This window comes from Euprymna scolopes, chromosome 32 (assembly GCF_053919585.1).
Source record: "Euprymna scolopes isolate OS-2025 chromosome 32, ASM5391958v1, whole genome shotgun sequence".
NCBI lineage: Eukaryota > Metazoa > Mollusca > Cephalopoda > Sepiida > Sepiolidae > Euprymna > Euprymna scolopes.
In genome coordinates this window covers 19,459,031-19,478,757 of record NC_136513.1, presented here as the reverse complement: position 1 = coordinate 19,478,757, position 19,727 = coordinate 19,459,031, and the positions used below count along the sequence as shown (strand labels likewise).

General features: G+C 32.8%; 1 protein-coding gene across 1 annotated transcript in view; it reads right to left on the bottom strand.

Moving 5' to 3' along the window:
• The window catches only part of LOC145256232 (3'(2'),5'-bisphosphate nucleotidase 1-like), a 49,427-nt gene extending 29,934 nt beyond the window's left edge, over positions 1-19,493 (bottom strand). The window contains exon 1 of the mRNA XM_080114876.1: positions 19,148-19,493. Coding sequence (XP_079971002.1) covers positions 19,148-19,264 — 117 coding nt within the window. The 5' untranslated portion in view covers positions 19,265-19,493. The remainder of the gene's footprint in view (positions 1-19,147) is intronic.
• Positions 19,494-19,727: the final 234 nt, after the last annotated feature.

Genomic DNA, 19,727 nt, shown 5'->3' with positions numbered 1-19,727 from the left:
TGTTAAATGAGAGAGAGAGAAAAGATAGATACTAACTCTTTATATAGTTCCCACCTGACTACAACCTGTATGCCTTCAAGTCCAACATAAACAAATTCCTGATGAACCGCCCCCTTAAGTAAGACACTTTCTCAGATCTCCATTACTAACGATTACTACGATATTGCCCCATTGATTACTGTACAAAAACACCCGGGCAACGCCTGGTACCCCCCGTTTTTTCGATTTTTTAAATTTTAATATTGAAACAGGGTTATTTAAGCCATTTTTCACGTGATTTTCTTTTTTTCAGATTTTTTAAAGAAGTTTTAACATTCGTTTTTCTGTTTTCTTTTTGGTTTTCCGATTTTTACATTTAACATCGTTCGTTTGCCTTACGTTAGTTTTTTTGTGTTTTTTTTATATAATATTTAATTTTTATTTAATTTTTAAAAATATTTACTTCGCTTATTCTTATGCTTTGATTACCCCCCCCTCCCACCACCCGAGCACACACACCTCTAAACACCCGGGCAACGCCAGGTACCCCCCCCGCTAGTGTATATATATAAAAGCGAAAATGTGTGTTTGTATGTATGTATGTATGTGTGTTTGTATGTCTTGCAAAAACTTTCCACATGAGTCACAGATCGGTATCATTTTAAACTTCCAACCTTCGCCCGACAAATATCGAAAAATTGGCCCAAAACGTTAATTTCTTCACCCTGAAATCAGCAGTTTTCTACATGGAGGGGGGGGGGGTAAGCAGAAACCGTCCTCTCATGAAGAGTTCGGTTCGACGCATGCACAACCGACGTCGTAACCTGATTTAGTTTAAATATTTGAAAAAGCGACACAATTCCGTTGATGTCGTCTTAGCTCAGTTGCTTAGAGCGCGGCCTCATTATCTAAAGGTTTTGGGTTCGAATCATGGTGTGGGATGTCTTCTTTTTTTTTTTCGATTTTTTAAATTATTCTAATATTGAAGCAGGGTTATTTAAGCCATTTTTCACGTAACGTTAGTTTTTCTGTTTCGCGTTTGCCTTACGTTAGTTTTTTTTACTTCGCTTATTCTTAGGTTTTCATTAACACCTTCCAACCTCCACCGACCACACACACCCAAAAACACCCGGGCAACACCGGGTACCCCTCGCTAGTCTATATATATAAAAGGCAAAATGGGTGCGAGCATTTGCGTATGTTCATGAAAGGCTTTTTGCATCGGGGTTCTCGCGTCAGATTCCGCAAGAAGTTTTCACATACTTACCAGATTGTAATATCTCGCATTCACGAATGGACATCCTTGCTTTCCTTTTTTTTGATAGAGTTAAAAAAAATTCCGACTGTGCCGTCGTCTCCAGTGTTTGTTTGTCTTTTTTGTATAAATAAAGTGAAACTATTCGAATGCAAACGCCTGGCCTTTGGGCTAGTTAGTATCTATTTTGTAATTGGTCCTTAATCAATGTAGGGGAAACCCTTCATACCAAGACAATTACTATTTATTTGGACGCTGCCAGTTCCCCCACATTAAAAACGACTTTGTGTCTAATTTGCATTTGTGGGAGGTTTAAATGCAACGCCATTTTTGCAAGTCATCTTTTGTTTTTGATTGACTATGATAAATTTGAATGCTTTAGACTTCCAGTCGCGTCATGGAGTAGTGGTAAGATGTCAGATTTTCTTTCATTTTCTTTTCCGCATCTGCGGTACAGGTTCGAGCCTGTCTTCCTACTACCACTTTTTTTTTTTTTTTTTTTCCTCAACACACCTCCAAACACCCGGGCAAAAGAGAGAAGATATGTCATCGGCGCTATAACTGTCTGACATGGGTCTCTTCTTGTTTGTTCATTGCGTCGTTACAGGCAGCTTTCCGTCGTCACATTAATGGGAGGAGCTTCAGGCTGAAATCGAACACTTGTACAAAAATAGCGGACAAATGCATTTTTATAAAAATATATATAATTTATTTAACAGTTAACAAGTAGAAAAGCATATTTAGTCGACCCATTGCGTGCACACCAAACAACTATATTTTCCGCGTATGGTGTTAAGCTTCAACTGTGTAAAACAATAGAATTGTTTAATTCTCTTTTTCTTCATTTAAAGAGAGAGGAGGAGAGTGAAGGGCAGAAAGAGAGAGAGAGAGAGAGAGAGAGAGAAAAAGACATAAAAAGAGAGGATACATATATATATATATGCCTACTACCACTTTTTTTTTTCTCAACACACACCTTCAAACATCCGGGCAACACTGGGCACCCAGGCTAGTAATCTATAAAATATATTTTTAAAAGTTTTAAGCAAATAGAATCTTCATGTTATAATACAGCGATTTTGGTAACTTTTTTTAATGAACCCTCTGCTCCTTTAAATGATATGTACCACATTTCTATGAGAAATTTCACATGAAATTTGGAAACTAATCAGACAAAAACATCAACCATACTTTCTTCCTGATATTTGCACAAACACGGTTTCAGATTTCAAGATAAAAAAAAAACATTAACTCACATGTAGGTGTGAAATCGATAATTTTCAACCAATGACATTCAAAAAAATGTGTATAAGAAACAGCACCTCTGAGAACCCATAAAAGCTAGCTAATTTTAATATAGTCCTGCAATACCTCCTCCACCACCAGATAAAGAAGTTTTCTAGATATCAAGCTATTATTTATAGTGGTGGAGGGGGTATCGCATGACTATATTAAAATTAGTTAGCTCTTATGGGTTCTCAGAGATGCCTGTTTCTTATACACATGAGACCTTCTCATTGGTTGAAAATTGAGTTCATACCTACACGTGAGTTAGTGTATTTTATTATGAAATCTCCAACTGTTTTTGTGTGGATGTCAGAAAAAGAGATTGGAAACCAATCAAACAAAAACATCAAATTTCATGACAAAATTTCTCATAGAAACGTTTTTTAGTTATCAAACAACTATTTAACAGAGAAGGAAAGGAGGATGAATAGGCCAGAAAAGAAAAAAAAAAGAAATTATAAAAAGAAAAAAGAAAAACAAAGCATGTCTGGTATGAGTAAATAAGTATACAAAACGAGTGATGGTGAAAAGATACAAAATTGTATAAGTTTTTCCGCTTACTGTTTATTCAGCTTTCTCTTTAGTTTCTTTTACACATTTCTTTTTTCATACTAAATGGAAATGGGACACACTCAAATCAATTGCTCTTTCTTTCTTTATAACATTTGTGCAAACACAGTTTCAGATTCCAAAATAAAAAAATAACTACACTAACTCACATGTAGGTGTGAACTCAATAATTTTTAACAACTGAGAAGGTTTCACGTGCATGAGAAACAGCATCTCTGATAACCACTGAGAACTAGCTAATTTTAATATGAATGGTCATGTTTGTTTGTTTGTTATATGGCATTATCATCGACTATGTAGGTTGAACTCCAAAGGAGGAAGTGTAAAGAAAATATTAAATTCACGTGTAGTCACCAGTCGCCTGTAGAAAGTTATGTGATAAAAAAAATTCTGGTTATCAAGCGACTGGTTAGTGGTGATGAAGAGGAGGATGATTAAGCTGAGAAAGATGTTAAAAAAAAAAAATCCTTTCCAAAGTGTGTGGCATCTTAAAATAATAATTTATTATGTAAGAATTCATATAAAGTGAACTAATCTTCAAAATAAAAAAAAAACTTATTGTCCATAACCTTGTGCCAACCATTTGCAAGTTTTCGCATTTGATCAAAGTACTAAAAATTTCCTCGAAAGATGCAAACTGCAGTCTCTTTTTCATGTATAGCTGCAAATTCTCATCGATTGATCGCGGAACCTATTCAGAATAAAGTGGATGGAACCGTTTGATTTATGGAATCTGCCAATAAATACGTTTTGTAATAAGTAACCTCCACCAGTGTTGACTATTTTAAAAAGGAACTTAAATTTTCTCGAATATTAGATGTTCATCTGACAGAACGATGAAGATTATCTGATCCTCCTGGGGGGTGATGGATGCGGAATTGAAAAGCAAGGGTTGCGCACTCTCTAACCACTCCTCTCCTGAGTCAGCACTGTTTGATTCCAGTGGCAAAGAGACGTTCAGAATGACTAGAAACAATGCTGAAATAAGTGGAGAGCACATGCAGTGCCTGGTATTCCCAAATGGTCACCCATTTTAGTAGTGACCAGGCTCAATGATGCTTAACTTCGGTGATACAACAGGAACGTATGTCAACGTGACTATGCCATATAGTAGGAATGTGCTCAAAGGCAAAAACATTTGAAGAAAAAAAAAAATGCACAAAGGAATTTTAGACTAAACACACAAGTACCTTTGCAATATATATTTGTGTTGAGTCGATGAATCAAAATCGGAAAAAAATCGGAACTTTTTGGGGTATCAGAATCGGCATTGGAAAAGTTTGTACCTATTTTCTGATGCCGAAAACGATTATTTTAATTGTATTTTTTTTTTTTATTTGATTTTGTTTAAAACAACATCTTCCACTGCTGGTAGTAATAATAAAATAAATATTTTTTGATTTTAAACTGCCAATAAAACTAAAATCTATAGATCACCCCCGCCTCACAAGTGTGTTTTTATGGTGATCTCAAAAAAATAACTCTATAGTTAAATATTTACTGATTTATAAAGAATCGCAATCGGTAATTGTATCTGAAAAATTATTGAAATCGTCCTATCACTAATATATATCGACTTTTTAGTCAGTTAACAATGGACAAAAGTTATAGCCTGTTGACTTATAAATGCTTTATGCAAAATTGATGATTGAATATGGCCAAATTTGTACTTTTTTTTTTGCATTAAATATTAATCCCAAACTGTATATTGAATGGGTACCACAATACTTGGTTCGTTGCACCTTATCATAAACTTCCATACAAAATTTCAGCCAAATCGGACCAACAGTTTCAGAGAAAAAGTGGAATGGATAGACAAAGAGAAATATATAGCTTGTGAAAAAAATACCCAAAAAAACTTGTATCTTAAAATATCTTATTCTTCCCTTTATCTATAACTAGCTGTGCCTATTTGGTGTTGCCATGGATGCAGTTTTTTAATTCGTAAAATTATACAAAAGAAAAAAAGAAAAAAAAAAAAAAAGAAAATCAAATTTTAGTTCTAAGATAAACAATTTTTTTAAAATTATTTTCTTCAATTAAAAATATGAGTTATCTCCCTTGCAGATTTGTATATTTAGGGTGATTGCTTCACACAGAGTTTCCAGAAAGTTAGTGTACACTTTAACAAAAATAACTTTACTAGTGGGTATTATAGAGTCGTGATTTTAAAACTAAAAAAAAAAAAAAAAAAAAAAAAAAAAAAAAAAAAAAAAAAAAAAGTATTTAGGTGCCATCATTTAGAATTGAAACTGAAACTGTAGCATTCAAAGCTGGTGACGTTACCACTGTAACGACGTGACACGTATATAAACCAATTAAAAATTAAAAATAAACGAAGATGAATGTACAAAATGTTTAGCGATTTTTTTCAATTTTGACCCATTTTTGACCCCTTAAAAGCAATTTTAAGCGGCTAAAGACCCATAAAAGGACAGCCCGTAAAAAAAATCAATCATTTGAAACACCTAGCACCGCTCTGTGGCTTTTAGATTTGGAGGAGATAGAATTTGAAAATATAGAGACAGACAAACAGACATATAGCCGTTTATATATTATTTATTTACTTCAAGTCAAATATTTATTTATTTACTTCAAGTCAAATATTTATTTATTTACTTCAAGTCAAATATTTATTTATTTACTTCAAGTCAAATATTTATTTATTTACTTCAAGTCAAATATTTATTTATTTACTTCAAGTCAAATATTTATTTATTTACTTCAAGTCAAATATTTATTTATTTACTTCAAGTCAAATATTTATTTATTTACTTCAAGTCAAATATTTATTTATTTACTTCAAGTCAAATATTTATTTATTTACTTCAAGTCAAATATTTATTTATTTACTTCAAGTCAAATATTTATTTATTTACTTCAAGTCAAATATTTATTTATTTACTTCAAGTCAAATATTTATTTATTTACTTCAAGTCAAATATTTATTTATTTACTTCAAGTCAAATATTTATTTATTTACTTCAAGTCAAATATTTATTTATTTACTTCAAGTCAAATATTTATTTATTTACTTCAAGTCAAATATTTATTTATTTACTTCAAGTCAAATATTTATTTATTTACTTCAAGTCAAATATTTATTTATTTACTTCAAGTCAAATATTTATTTATTTACTTCAAGTCAAATATTTATTTATTTACTTCAAGTCAAATATTTATTTATTTACTTCAAGTCAAATATTTATTTATTTACTTCAAGTCAAATATTTATTTATTTACTTCAAGTCAAATATTTATTTATTTACTTCAAGTCAAATATTTATTTATTTACTTCAAGTCAAATATTTATTTATTTACTTCAAGTCAAATATTTATTTATTTACTTCAAGTCAAATATTTATTTATTTACTTCAAGTCAAATATTTATTTATTTACTTCAAGTCAAATATTTATTTATTTACTTCAAGTCAAATATTTATTTATTTACTTCAAGTCAAATATTTATTTATTTACTTCAAGTCAAATATTTATTTATTTACTTCAAGTCAAATATTTATTTATTTACTTCAAGTCAAATATTTATTTATTTACTTCAAGTCAAATATTTATTTATTTACTTCAAGTCAAATATTTATTTATTTACTTCAAGTCAAATATTTATTTATTTACTTCAAGTCAAATATTTATTTATTTACTTCAAGTCAAATATTTATTTATTTACTTCAAGTCAAATATTCCAAACAATGCATGGAACCGCTTGATGTAAAGAGTTAACAAAAACAAAAGACGATTATTGAAAAGACAGAAGATGTCTATCGACCTTAGTCCTGAAAAGACCAAGGATATAGGTATAGGGAAAACAGTCAGCAGGAAGAGAGTTCCACAAGCCTGCGGTTCTTGGAAAGAAGATATTAGAATAAGATGCTGTATTGCAATGATGCATCAAAACAGTGAACTGATGAATACCACTAGATCAACGAGTCAAACGAGCTAGAACAAAAATAGAAATAATCTATAAAAATGTTATAAAGTTTTAAGTAATTGAATTCTTCATAAAATTTGCAACAAGTTTTTAGATAAGTAAAAGAATATATATTTTTTTCAGAATTAATTTGATCCATAACTTCAACTGAGGAAAAAGTAAACTGTGTCTTTTGATTGGTTAAGTTGATTGTTTAATGGAGATATGTGGAAAATTGTTGTACAACCAAACTTACGAGGTGCGTTCAATAAGTTTACAGATTTTTTTTGTACACTCATTTAAAATTGTCGTAGACTCTTGAAAATTCAATATGTTATTGCTGTACATCTTATGAGATAACTGACCGATTTTTATGATTTCAGGTTCAAATGAACAGCTACAGCAGGAATTGCAATACACCTTACTAAAGCCTGATTGTCACAATTGGTGAATTTCAAAAATGCAATCTGGATGTGAGGACACTATAAAAGAATGATATGCAATAAAATTCCGTTTTAAACTTGAAAAAAAAAAAAAAATGCCACAGAAACATATGGAATGCTTCAGATTACTTTTGGACCATCTTCCATGAATCGAGCATCAGATTTTGAGTGGCATAAGAAATTCAAGGAAGGTAGGGAGTCTGTGAGGGATGATGAGAGGTGCGAGAGGAATAAGGAAGTCAGAACACCAGAGTTGATTGGCCAAATAAAGAATTTCATGGATAAGACCCGTTGTGTATCTACAGAGACAATAAGTGCACAGCTTGATGTCAGTGTGGAAACTGTTCACACAATTATTTGTAAGAAACTGAAGACGCAGAAGATTTGTATGAATGCACCAGTCCACAACTCCATTCTTGTTACAAACCATTTGACCAAGATGGGCATCAAAACAGTTCCTACCCTCCCTAAACTCCAGACCTTGCTCCCTGTGACTTTTGGTTATTCTCTAAGCTCAATGAAAACCTTAGTGGCTGTCATTATGAGACAATTGAGATGAAAGAGGTTGTGACACGGGTCATTGACATGACCACACAAGAGGATTTTCCCATGTGGCCTTCCAGAAGTTGTTGGAAGAGTACAACAGGTGCACTGCAGCAGGAGGAGATCACTTTGAAGGGGACTAGAGTTTCATGTGCAAGTAATACAGTGAAATATTCAACATGTGTCACAGATTATATGTGGATGGAAGTATAATAAAAAAGAACTGGACTTACAAACGTGTTGGAGACGAGTTTCACGTAACTAGTATGAACGTTTGGTAATAACTACCCCTGCGGTGTCTCAAATGAACTATGATATTTTGTGGGTGCTACTGTAGCATTCTTTTTGGTTGCTCGGGCGATATTGCTCGATTTTCGTTTTTTTTTTTGTTGTTTTGTTTTTTTAATATATAGGGGACATTTTGGTGATGATTACATTATTTCATCATGGTCCGTAAACTGCAGAAGATTATTTATGATAGAAAACCATTCTTAACAACGTCCCCTTTCTTCTCATGTTAACTATTCTGTACCTTTACCTATCAATTTAAAAAATACAAATTAATAAATAAATAAATAAAAATTAATGCAAAACATGTAAACAAGAAGAGTAAGAGACCCAAACAGGAAGTGTTTAATTTCAGGAACTAAATCTGACCAAACGCTGATTTTTTTTTTTTTTTTTTTTTTTTTTAGTATATATGGAGCATTTTGGTGATGATTACATTATTTTATCATGGTCCATAAATTGCAGAAGATTATTCTGCAGCTTGAATGCAGCCGGGGAAGATTACTTTGAAGGGGACTAGAGTTTCATGTGTGTACTATCAATAAAATTGCCCATATGAAAAAAGTTTGGAAACTTATTTAAGGCACCTCATAGTTCATTAGAAGATTTGAAAGCTAAAATGACTAAAGTGATTTCAGTCATTACTGTAAATCAATTGAAAATATTTTCCATGCACTGCAAAATCGTATTGCCCTTTGTTTTAATTGTAATGACGGAGGACATGTGGAAACTTGAAATTTCAATAAAACCTTAAAAATATAGAATTACATCTTTCTAATCCTATGCACAGATCATACCTATCGCAAATGCAAATAAAGTTATAAACTTTTTTTAAGTGCACACGGACTTTATGAACACTCTGCATTTATAAATTCGGTCAACTTTATATTCGGTCAACTGAGCCGAACAAAATAATTTTAAAAAATAATGTTTGATTTGTCACCTTAAATGCTATTTGGGTCTGACTTTGAAAATCCAACAGGATAACTTTATATATTAGACTAGCAGCAGGTGGGTGGGGATGCCCGGCTTGGCCTGGGCATAAAATATGCTTAAATATGATATTTTAATTTGTCTAGATTTCGTGTATATTATTATAGAATCATGATTTTAAAAGTGAAAAAAGTATTTAGGTGCCATCATTTAGAATCGAAATCGAAACTGTAGCATTCAAAGCTGGTAAGGTTACCACTGTACAAACTTGACACACATATGACCTGATTAAAAATTAAAAATAAACAGATGAATGTACAAAGTGTATAACGATTCTTTTCAATTCTGACCCCTTGAAAACTATTTTAACCGGCTAAAGACACATAAAAGAACAGCCTGTAAAAAATCCAATAATTTTAGTTTCGGAGGAGATAGAGTTTGAAAATAAACAGACAGACAGACATACAGCTTTTTATACATTAGATTGTGTAATGTTCAATCGACTGCTATCATTTTTAAATGGTTCAGAAATAGTTTTATCTATTTGTTATTGCTGTTCTGTACTTTATTTTCATCGCTACACATACATAAGATTTTTTTCTCCTAGTTAACTTCAAGCGATTGGATATATGCTGACAAGTGTTTTTATTTATTCCCCTCCCATGGTGGGATGATTAGACACAAGGTCAGCAAAGTGGGATTTGAAAAGTCAGCACTCTAGAAGAAAGACCACTCTAACCAAACAAAAATTGCTTGAACAGCCACGTTGGCATTCCTCAGTAAGGGCGCCTAAGGCGATTAGAAATAAACTAATCCCTTCTCAAAGGGTGGAAAGTAAAGTCAGGGTGGACTTTCCAGAATTGCACAGGACATATTGCACACCAACAGTGAACAAACCATCCTTAAAAAAAAAAAAAAAAAAAAAAAAAAAAAAATAGCCTAGACACTGCGAGTCTGATTTTGGTAGGAACTAACCAAGAAATATGCCAGCGGCATCCACCCTAGGTGGGTGGTTCCTGCGAAGAAGGAGGTTTCATGAGATTATCATGTTCACAAGCGGTCTCCAATCGCATGTATATCCCAGTTAGGGGAGATAACCATGTTAAGTTTTTGCAGTTCTTGTAGGTAGATGTCAATATCCTCCTACATATTAGGGGCTCCTTCAGTCTTTGACAGACTATGGATACCCACGAAGGGGTGCCTGCGCATGAAATTTTTGTGACAGGAGGTGCGTAATCTCCAACTACACCTCTCCTTAGTCGACATTGCTTAATACCAGTGGCCAATGAAATGTGTTTTTTTTTTTTTTTTTTTTTTTACATAGGCATCACCACATTATCAAGGCCAAGAGGCCACTCAAAGATAAGGGTTAAGGAGTGTACAGTAGAAATTGGACAATATAGTAATCATTAGTAATGAAAATTTGGTAAATTTGATAACTTATATGGAACGGCTCATCAAGAACTTATTTACGTTAGACTTGAAGACAACCATATTGTAGTCAGCCGGAAAGCAGGAAAACGGAAGACAATTCCACAGGCGTGCAGTTCTAAGAAAGAAGCATTGTTCATGGAATCTACGTTTAGGTTTAGGCGCAGATAAAGAGTGGGGGAATTATTGATAGTGTTTACAGCTAGACGAGTGTTTCTTGTGAAAGTTTGGCGAGGGGGGACCATAGATTGAAGCTCAGTCAAACACTTTCCATGAAAATAACGATACATCAGAGACAAACTCGCAACATCTCTTCTGTGAGATAGAGGTTGCAAGGAGGAGAAAAGGACATCTCCTATGAGGCTACGAAGTCTATTTTGAACTCTATCAAGGCAGGACAAGTCCTTTCTAGCAGCTCCTGCCCAGATGTGGCAACAGTATTCCATCCTTGGACGTACCTGGCTCTTATATAGATAGAGAATAGCATCAGCAGTGAGATATTTACCGGATCGATAGAAAGATCCCACCATTTTTCCAGCGGCCTTGGCAACAGATTTGATGTACGTGTTCCATTTAAGATCAGGAGTAATGGTCAAGCCCAGAAGTGTACAGAATGACTGGAAACAAATGCCAAGGAGAGCTTATACAGCACCTAGAATTCCGAAATGGTCACCCATCTGGTACTAACCAGGCTCGACGTTGCTTAACTTCGCTGATTTGACGAGAACCGGTGTGTCAATGCAATTATGCCTCCTAAATATCGTGCCTTGTATTCCGAAATAGTCACCCATTTGATACAGATCAATCTCAACGTTGCTTAACTTTAGTTATCTAGTGAGAACCAATGTGTCAACCTGATTATGCTGTATAATGTAAAGGGTAGGGGTTGAGTTTCAAAAAAAAAAAAATGAAAACAAAATCAATATTAATGAAAGCATTCAATTTAGCTTGAAATTATTTAGATCAAAGTTTCAAAAACGTTTTTTTTTTTTTTTTTTTGTCAGTTTGATTCATTGAACTAACATCTGTGGTGAAGTCAGTCCCCTCACAGACAAAAGAAAAAATTACAAGTACTCATAAATGAACAGAAAAAAAAATCAATTAGAAACAGCTTTCAACACAATTTCAGTGGAAGGGGATCATTGTTTTTTTTAATGTGTGGAGTTCCAGATCACGTGATGATATGGTGATCACAGCTATAAAAGACATCAATCATAGCCCCCCCCCTCCCCGTCTTTTTTAACTGACGGCTGAGAAGGCAATTTATTTATCCACCGTTTTTGCCTTGTCCAGTACTGGAACATGCAATGGCTCTCCTCAATAATTGGATTAATTCTTTCAAAAGTTTATTTGTGACACTGGAGGATCAGTTATGACCAAACGTTCATACCAGTTATGTGAAACTTTTCTACACATATTGATAGGTCCATTTTATATATATCCTCACACATTAGCAATCTGGGCAAAATTGAAGAGTACCCGACTCAAAGTCAGCAGCAAACGGTGTTTGGTCAGATGTAGTTCCTGATATTAAAGACCTCCTGTTTGGGTCTCTTACTCTTCTTGTTTACATGTTTTATATTAATTTTTATTTATTTATTAATTTGTATTTTTTAAATTGATAGGTAAAGGTACAGAATAGTAAACACGAGAAGAAAGGGGACGTTGTTAAGAATGGCTTTCTATCATAAATAATCTTTTGTAATTTACAGACCATGATGAAATAACAATCATCACCAAAGTGCCTCCTATATATAAATTTAAAAAAAAAAAAAAAAAAAAGAAAATCGAGCAATATCGCCCAAGCAATCAAAAAGGTATGCTACAGTAGGACCCACAAAATATCATAGTTCATTTGAGACACCGTAGGGTCAATTATGACCAAATGTTCATACTAGTTATGTGAAACTCATCTCAAACACATATTTGTAAGTCCAGTTCTTTTTTATTATACTTCCATCCACATATTAGGAATTTGTTGAATATTTCATTGTATTACTTGCAAGCATAAATAAATCCAGTTATATTGTTAGAAGTATAGGGTTTTGGTTCTTTTTGTTGTGTCTAAACAAAATACCACTCATGGAATCGCTAATAAAATTCACAATCTTTTCCCCAATCCAATCATATTTGGTACAAATAAACTTTCGTCTATACTTGACTTATCTACCAAGGTTCAGTCATGAATGTCTAACAGTCTTTGTTTTATTATTGTTCAATGACATTTGGGGACACTAGTAATAGGATCATCAGTAGTGAGTGTGAGAAGCAAGTGACTATAATCATTTAACTAGTGGGACCTTTCACAGGGTACTCATTCATAGGTAATATATTGATGTTGGCATTCTGTAGATGTTTAGTGTACTCTGATATTATTGTAGCTTTTTTTGCTAAAACTGCAAAAATATTTATCTAAGCTAGCACGAACGCCCCGCAAAGCCTGGTCATAAAGTATGCTTAAATATGATATTTTAATTCTTACAGATTTCATATATATTATTATAGAGTTAATGTTCTATTGATTTTTATATATTATAAAGTTGCGATTTCAAAAAAAAAAAATACATCCATATGACTTGGGTGCATTAGTTTGAATCGAAAGTGAAATAAAAACTTACGAAAAAAAAAAAAAATATATATATATATATATATATATATATATATATATATATAACTTTAGTTCCTTCAGCCATAATCGAAACCAAAATTTATGAAGAATTGGTAAAATTATTTATGACAAGAAATGGAAGTGCATAACAATTAAACGACCCGGATGTAAGCGTGACACACAAAATAACACCCACGCTATCATATTAATATATAGATTCCTCTACTTAACAATAGAGGATGATTTTGCCAACTTCAAGAAAAGGTGACTTCATCCTCTACAGGTGCATTTCAGGTCAGGAAGTCACTATCTTGAGAGTACCAAGAGAGGAGCGTGTCACAATTTTGGGTGCCATATTCTGGTGTACTTTTTTCAATAATAAAAAGAAATGTTAGATATTTAAAACTAAAACTTGTTAGACAAGTCAAGCAGTGACTGAAGCATATTCTTATCACTTCCTGTTTTCCTAGGTCTTCTATTGTTAACTGATCCTGCTACCTCAACTGCTCTATATCTACTAACACAACATGTGCATATATATCACTTCCTACACCTATGACAGCGTGAGTATGAAATACTAAAGTTTGTAGGTATCAAAAATTTTTAATATTTATTGAAAAAGATATATATAGTTATAAGACCCTTTAAGAAAATTAAAGTTGGGCCCTATTTGTGAATTGAGAATGAAGCAGTGAATTAACTGCGTGCATTATTAACAAACTTCCTCTTTGTTTGAATACTCTTATCAACATTTGAATTATGACAAGCCTGCTTAAACAGCTTCATAAATAACCTTATTCACTTCCATTTAAATGTTGATTCCTGGCAGCCAATTGGAAGAACACTAGCCTGCAATGCCAAGGTTGGCTTTGCTGACTGGGTTCAAGTCTCGTGACAAGCAGTGATTATCACTTCCTGCACTCATGATTATGAGTCTGTAGATATAAAAAATTATTAATATTTATTGAAAAACAATATACATAATTTGTTGGCTTTAGCATAAATCAATGTTCTGGTGTCTACTGTCAAACACTATTTTCTGTGTTTGCCTGTTTGCCTCAACATTATGTATAGAACTTAATTCTCTTTACTTTCTCGTGATAATTCTTGGTGGTCGAGGTGTTGAATTCCTCACTGCAAAGTCAAAGGAGACTTTGTGACTAGATCATCACCTCCTACATTGATGATTTCATCAGCATGAAACACTAGCTTAATATTTATTTATAAATATATATATATATATATATATATATATATATATATATATATATATATATACGTATTATACTATGTAAATAGATAAATGATAAAAACTAAGCAGTAAATTGTCTATGGCATCATAACATGATGGATTAAGACGCTGGACTGAAATACATAAGGTCCGGGGTTCAAGTCCTAACAACAGTCAAGCTACGCTGAAGAGAGGTAGAACCCCGAAACACGTGTGTACGTAGATTACTGTTTTAAAAAAATAATAAATATATATATATATATATATTATTAGTGTTGGTGATTAATCGGAATCAGAATTGGAAAAAATCGGAACATTTGGAGGTATCGGAATCGGAAAAACTGATGCCTATTTTCCAATGCCAAAACGATTCTTTTAATTGTCTTTTTTTTTTTTTTTCATTTTGTTTAAATTAAAATCTTTCAGTGCCGGAAATAATGATAAAACAATGAATATTTATTGATTTTAAGATAATAGTAAAGCTAAAATTGATAGATCACTCTCCACAAGTGCATTTCGATGTTTAGAAAAATATATGCATATTTAACGTGTTTTTTTTTTTACAAAAATTGGGGAAACCATCAATCTTATAGTTAAATCATTAGGGATTTATAAAGAATTGGAATCGGGAATTTAGCACAGAATTGGTAATTGTATCGGACTCGGGGAAAATAGTGGAATCGTCCCATCACTAATATATGTGTTGGATTTTTTTTAGAATTTCCCATTTTATAGTGGGTGTGAGATTATTTTGAACCAGACTTAATAGTGGGTAGTTAAAAAGTTTTGTTTGGATTGTTGGGGTTATTAAAAGAGCATTTGTGGACTCTAGAACGATCTTTAAAGGATGTACCAGCAAGCCTGATATACTATTTTTTTTTTTATTGTTTAGGTTTTCTATTGTTGCAATAGTGGCTTTGTAAACAACGCCAGATGTAAGCATTGTTGTTCTCATGGGCATACTGCCTTATTCATGCAGTTGCAATTTTTGGTGTTACTAATATTATTGTAATTATTGTTGCTAAGTATTTTGTAATTGTGTTTCTTAGTTATTGTTTCTAGATTGTTGCTGCAACTGTAGCTGAGTTTTATGGTGTTTTTATTAAAGGTTTTATGTTATATGTTATTTGGGAGGAAGTGCGTGTCGACTAATTTGAAAAAAATTTTCCCCAGCTTATTCTTTGATCATAATATTAAAGGGAGGGTTGAACCAAATAATTTTCCTAGATCTGTGTTTTTTTTATTTTCATTATTGGGGGTGGGGGTCCAATGTAGTTGGTGGTATTTTCAGAAGTTTAGATAAGCCATTCGTACCGTCAGTTTTAAAATAGACAGATGAGATAGATTAGCTGGAGAGAGCTTGATATTGGGATTCAAAACGATTCCTTAATATCAGGTTTGAAACCAATGCAGAGATGGCTTATCTTATCTAAACTTCTGAAAATAAAAAATATAAATATTACACTCTTATTTTGGAAATTTTTTTCTTTATAATAAAGCACTCGACTGAAATTCTTTTTTCCTAAAATATATATATATATATATATATATATATATATATATAATATACGGCACAATCACATTAACACAGGTTCTCACAAGACCATCAATGTTAATAAACAATGAGCTTGGTCAGTATCAGATGAGTGACCATTTGGGAACACTAGGTGCTGTATGTGTTATTCTTTTATCTCGGGATTGTTTCCAATCATCTTAAACTTATATATACTTGCAACTGGAATTAAAACAGTGCCAACTCAGGAGAATTTTGGTTGAAGATTGTGCAACTGTTGCAACAATAACTTCATCTGCAGGCATTTTCAGTGGGTATCCATTGTCTGACTGTTAAATTGTTTTTGACTCCTAATTGAGGTATGACGCCAATGATTTCGACGATCGTTTTTATAACCACAAATTATAATAACCAACCAATGAGAAGCTTCAAAAGTTACTATAAAAATTGTTAAATTTTGGATTCAATCAGTTCGTCACGAACTTACATTCGATTCTTCGCGGCCACCTTTGTTACTAGGAATTACTTAACACTCAGGATTGGAACTGCACTGATTCTTCACCGCCATCTTTGTTCACCATAATGTCTCAACACTTAACACTGACAAAACTGAACAGAGCCATATTTAAATTATAATAAAGTTGTATTCCTGTTTATTTGTTCACAAGTGTGCTTGTTCGAGATGAACAGAAGTTAAAATAAAATGACATACTTCCATGTTTTCCTTGTCAACTTAACCTGTTACCTCAACTGTTCTACATCTACTAATCCAAGAACTCTCATTCATTCTTTTAATGTGACCAAACCAACAAAAGCTCCTGCTCTACACATATCTCGCTGTACTGTCTCAGATTTAATCTTTCTCTGAGATTATCATATCTTCCAGGCATTACTATATATTTTTTTGTTCCCAAATGTAGATTCCCCCCCCTTTTTTTTCAGGTAGCTAGACTTTCTCTCTCTAAAAAAAAAAACAACAAAAAAAAAAAAAAACGAATTTGTGTCATCATCGTGAGAGGGCAAATAAATTGGTCAACTGACTGACTGAAGACATGATCGACCTTCTCCCCCACCCCCAAATAAGGTATCGTTTTTTTTGTTTTTTTAAGGCAAAATGACAAATATTTCTTCTTAATTTGATGATTCATGGCGTAGCATAAATCAGTTAATTTGATAAATTTATAAAATACACTGGAAAATTAAATTCTACTTTTTTTGTTTGTATTTTGAAAAAAAAAAAAAAAATTACCATCGGGTAATAAAAAGATTTGTTCTTTGGGCTAAGATCAGAGTGTAGTATATCTTCTGCTACACTTAAGTTAATTTGTTCTTAATGTAAGTTAGTTGGTTGTTTTTGTTTTACGGCATACCAACTCTTTTCAGGTTATTTAATGCCGAATCCAATGATTCGGAAGAAAAAAATTTTAATAGAATATATTTGTTTATTTATTTTTTTTTTTTCAAGTCGGTTTTTATTTAACCCATGGTTGGGACCCTAACAGGTACTACCACTCCAGGTCAGAGTGGACCTGGGAGCAATACAATTAAGGGGTGGCTCCACACCTCCCAAAGCTCGTAAGCGGGGGTCTCACCATCGGATACAGTTTAAGGTCATGTCCAGGACCTAATCAATGTAGGAGGGGAAACCCTTTTATATTAAGGCAATTTTTATTTTTGTCTGCTTCCAGAGTGCCCCTTTTTGAGGAGCTGGTTTTCCCCCATATTAAAAACGACGTTGTGCACGACTGCACGGCCATCTATTACGATCGTCGTGCCTTGTGTCACATTTTGCTCTTGTAGGGAAGCACATAAATAAAAAAATAAAAAAAAGTTTTAACATTTTGATTTTCAGGTCAACTTGAGAGTGTCAATAACCAATGAAACGTTTGTTTGTCGATAAGATCATCAAGTAAGGTATTAAAGTACTTATTTATCAGCGTCAATTTTTAAAATAAAATGTGCATGGAAATAGTATTCCGACGAGATAGAGAGATAAAACTGGAGCAAACCAAGTTATGTGTTCACTGTTCATCAACGTTTCGTCTTTATTGCAAGACTTCCTCTGGATGAATATATTTTTTAATATTTGTACTGGTGTCTTAGATTTCTTAATTTTATGAAAACGAAATTACTTATACAAAATCTTCAATCGAAATGCTATTTAGAAACCTGTTCTTAACGTGGGGAGGAGAGAATGTTTTGTACAATTCTGTACTTTCACCGGTAAATTTTTACTTTCTTTCTACCTTGACAATCATCTTTAAAATGACGACTTACATGGGTTTTCGGGTATGCTGAAAACGAATATCACTTAAATTTGTGCAAACAAGTAGTTTTCCGGATATTAAGCAATGTAATTCCTTATGTTATCTCTGTCATTTTGTACGCGAACGCCAAAAAAAATATGCGCGCTTGTTCGTACAAAAATGGCTACTACTTATAACATAAGGAATTACATTGTTTAATATCCGGAAAACTACTAGTTAACGGCAAATTTAAATGCACTATTCGTTTCCAGCATACCCCAAACCGATTAGGTGTCGTTTTAAATATGATTTTTAATGTGGAAAGTAAGTAAAAATTTACCCAGAATGCTTAATTACAAAACACCCTCCCTCCAGTATCCATGTTAAGAATGGCTTTCTAAATAACGTTATTATTTCAGCACGACGGCATAAGTGCATAAGTACCATAATTTTTTTTATATAATTTAGTTGAGATCTCCCCCCCCCCTCGAAAAAGAAAATTTTTAATTCGATAATTTAAGAACAAGCTAATATTGAAAATTGAAAATAAAATAGTCGCGAAGTGTATAAATTTGGCATAAACATCGGGTTTCATGGATGTTAAAAAATACATTTTAATCTTAATTTATTTTTCAGGAGAAAAAAAATATAATATAAGACCAACAGATAACAGGTTTGCGAAATGAGGGAGGGAAGATATTTCAACAGCCCCTATAGTATAATTGAACCTAACGCGAAAAAGGTAAACATTCTCAGATGCTTTTTTTTTTTTTTTTTTTTTTTTCTGAGATGCGAGTCTGGGTTCAAATGTACTATAGGAATCGTTAGAATATCTCCCCCAAATCAAAAAGTAATGGTAAGATAAGAGTAAAAAGATATTTATTTATTTTCTTACCTTGTCATGGATTCCCAGATCTCCCGTCTTTATAATGTCCCTAATAATTTTTCCAGCCCGGTGGGATAGTCCGACTGAAGCAGACAACAATCTCATCAAAAGAGGACTCGAAGACATTTCTCTTTTTGTTTTAAGTAGATAAAAATGGGGAAATCAAATAATGAATAAATATAGGAAAAGCAAGCGCAGCTAAGGGGGGAAGGGTTCGTAATATTAATTAGAATGGGGATTGATTAGTACTTAAAAGCAGGGCGAAAATAAGAGAAGGGACGGAGGTCCTCCTCGCAGAACGGTTTCCAAACAGTTTGAATATTATTCCATCTGAAACTGAAATGATATTAAAAACGGAAATGACCGCTGAAACACCGGAAGTGAACTCTTGTAATTGTTTTTCTGCTCATAACTCCTCCCACTTGTCGCTTATCAAACGTTGCGAAAAGCAGATTAATTTGTAGTAAATAGAGATCGTGCTTGTTCTTTAAACGTAATTTGCGTAGCTTGTCTCATTTCGAAATATCCAAGATTTTAACTACTTTTAGAAATGGAGAATGACCGGAAATCAAAACCGAAACCCCGAGCT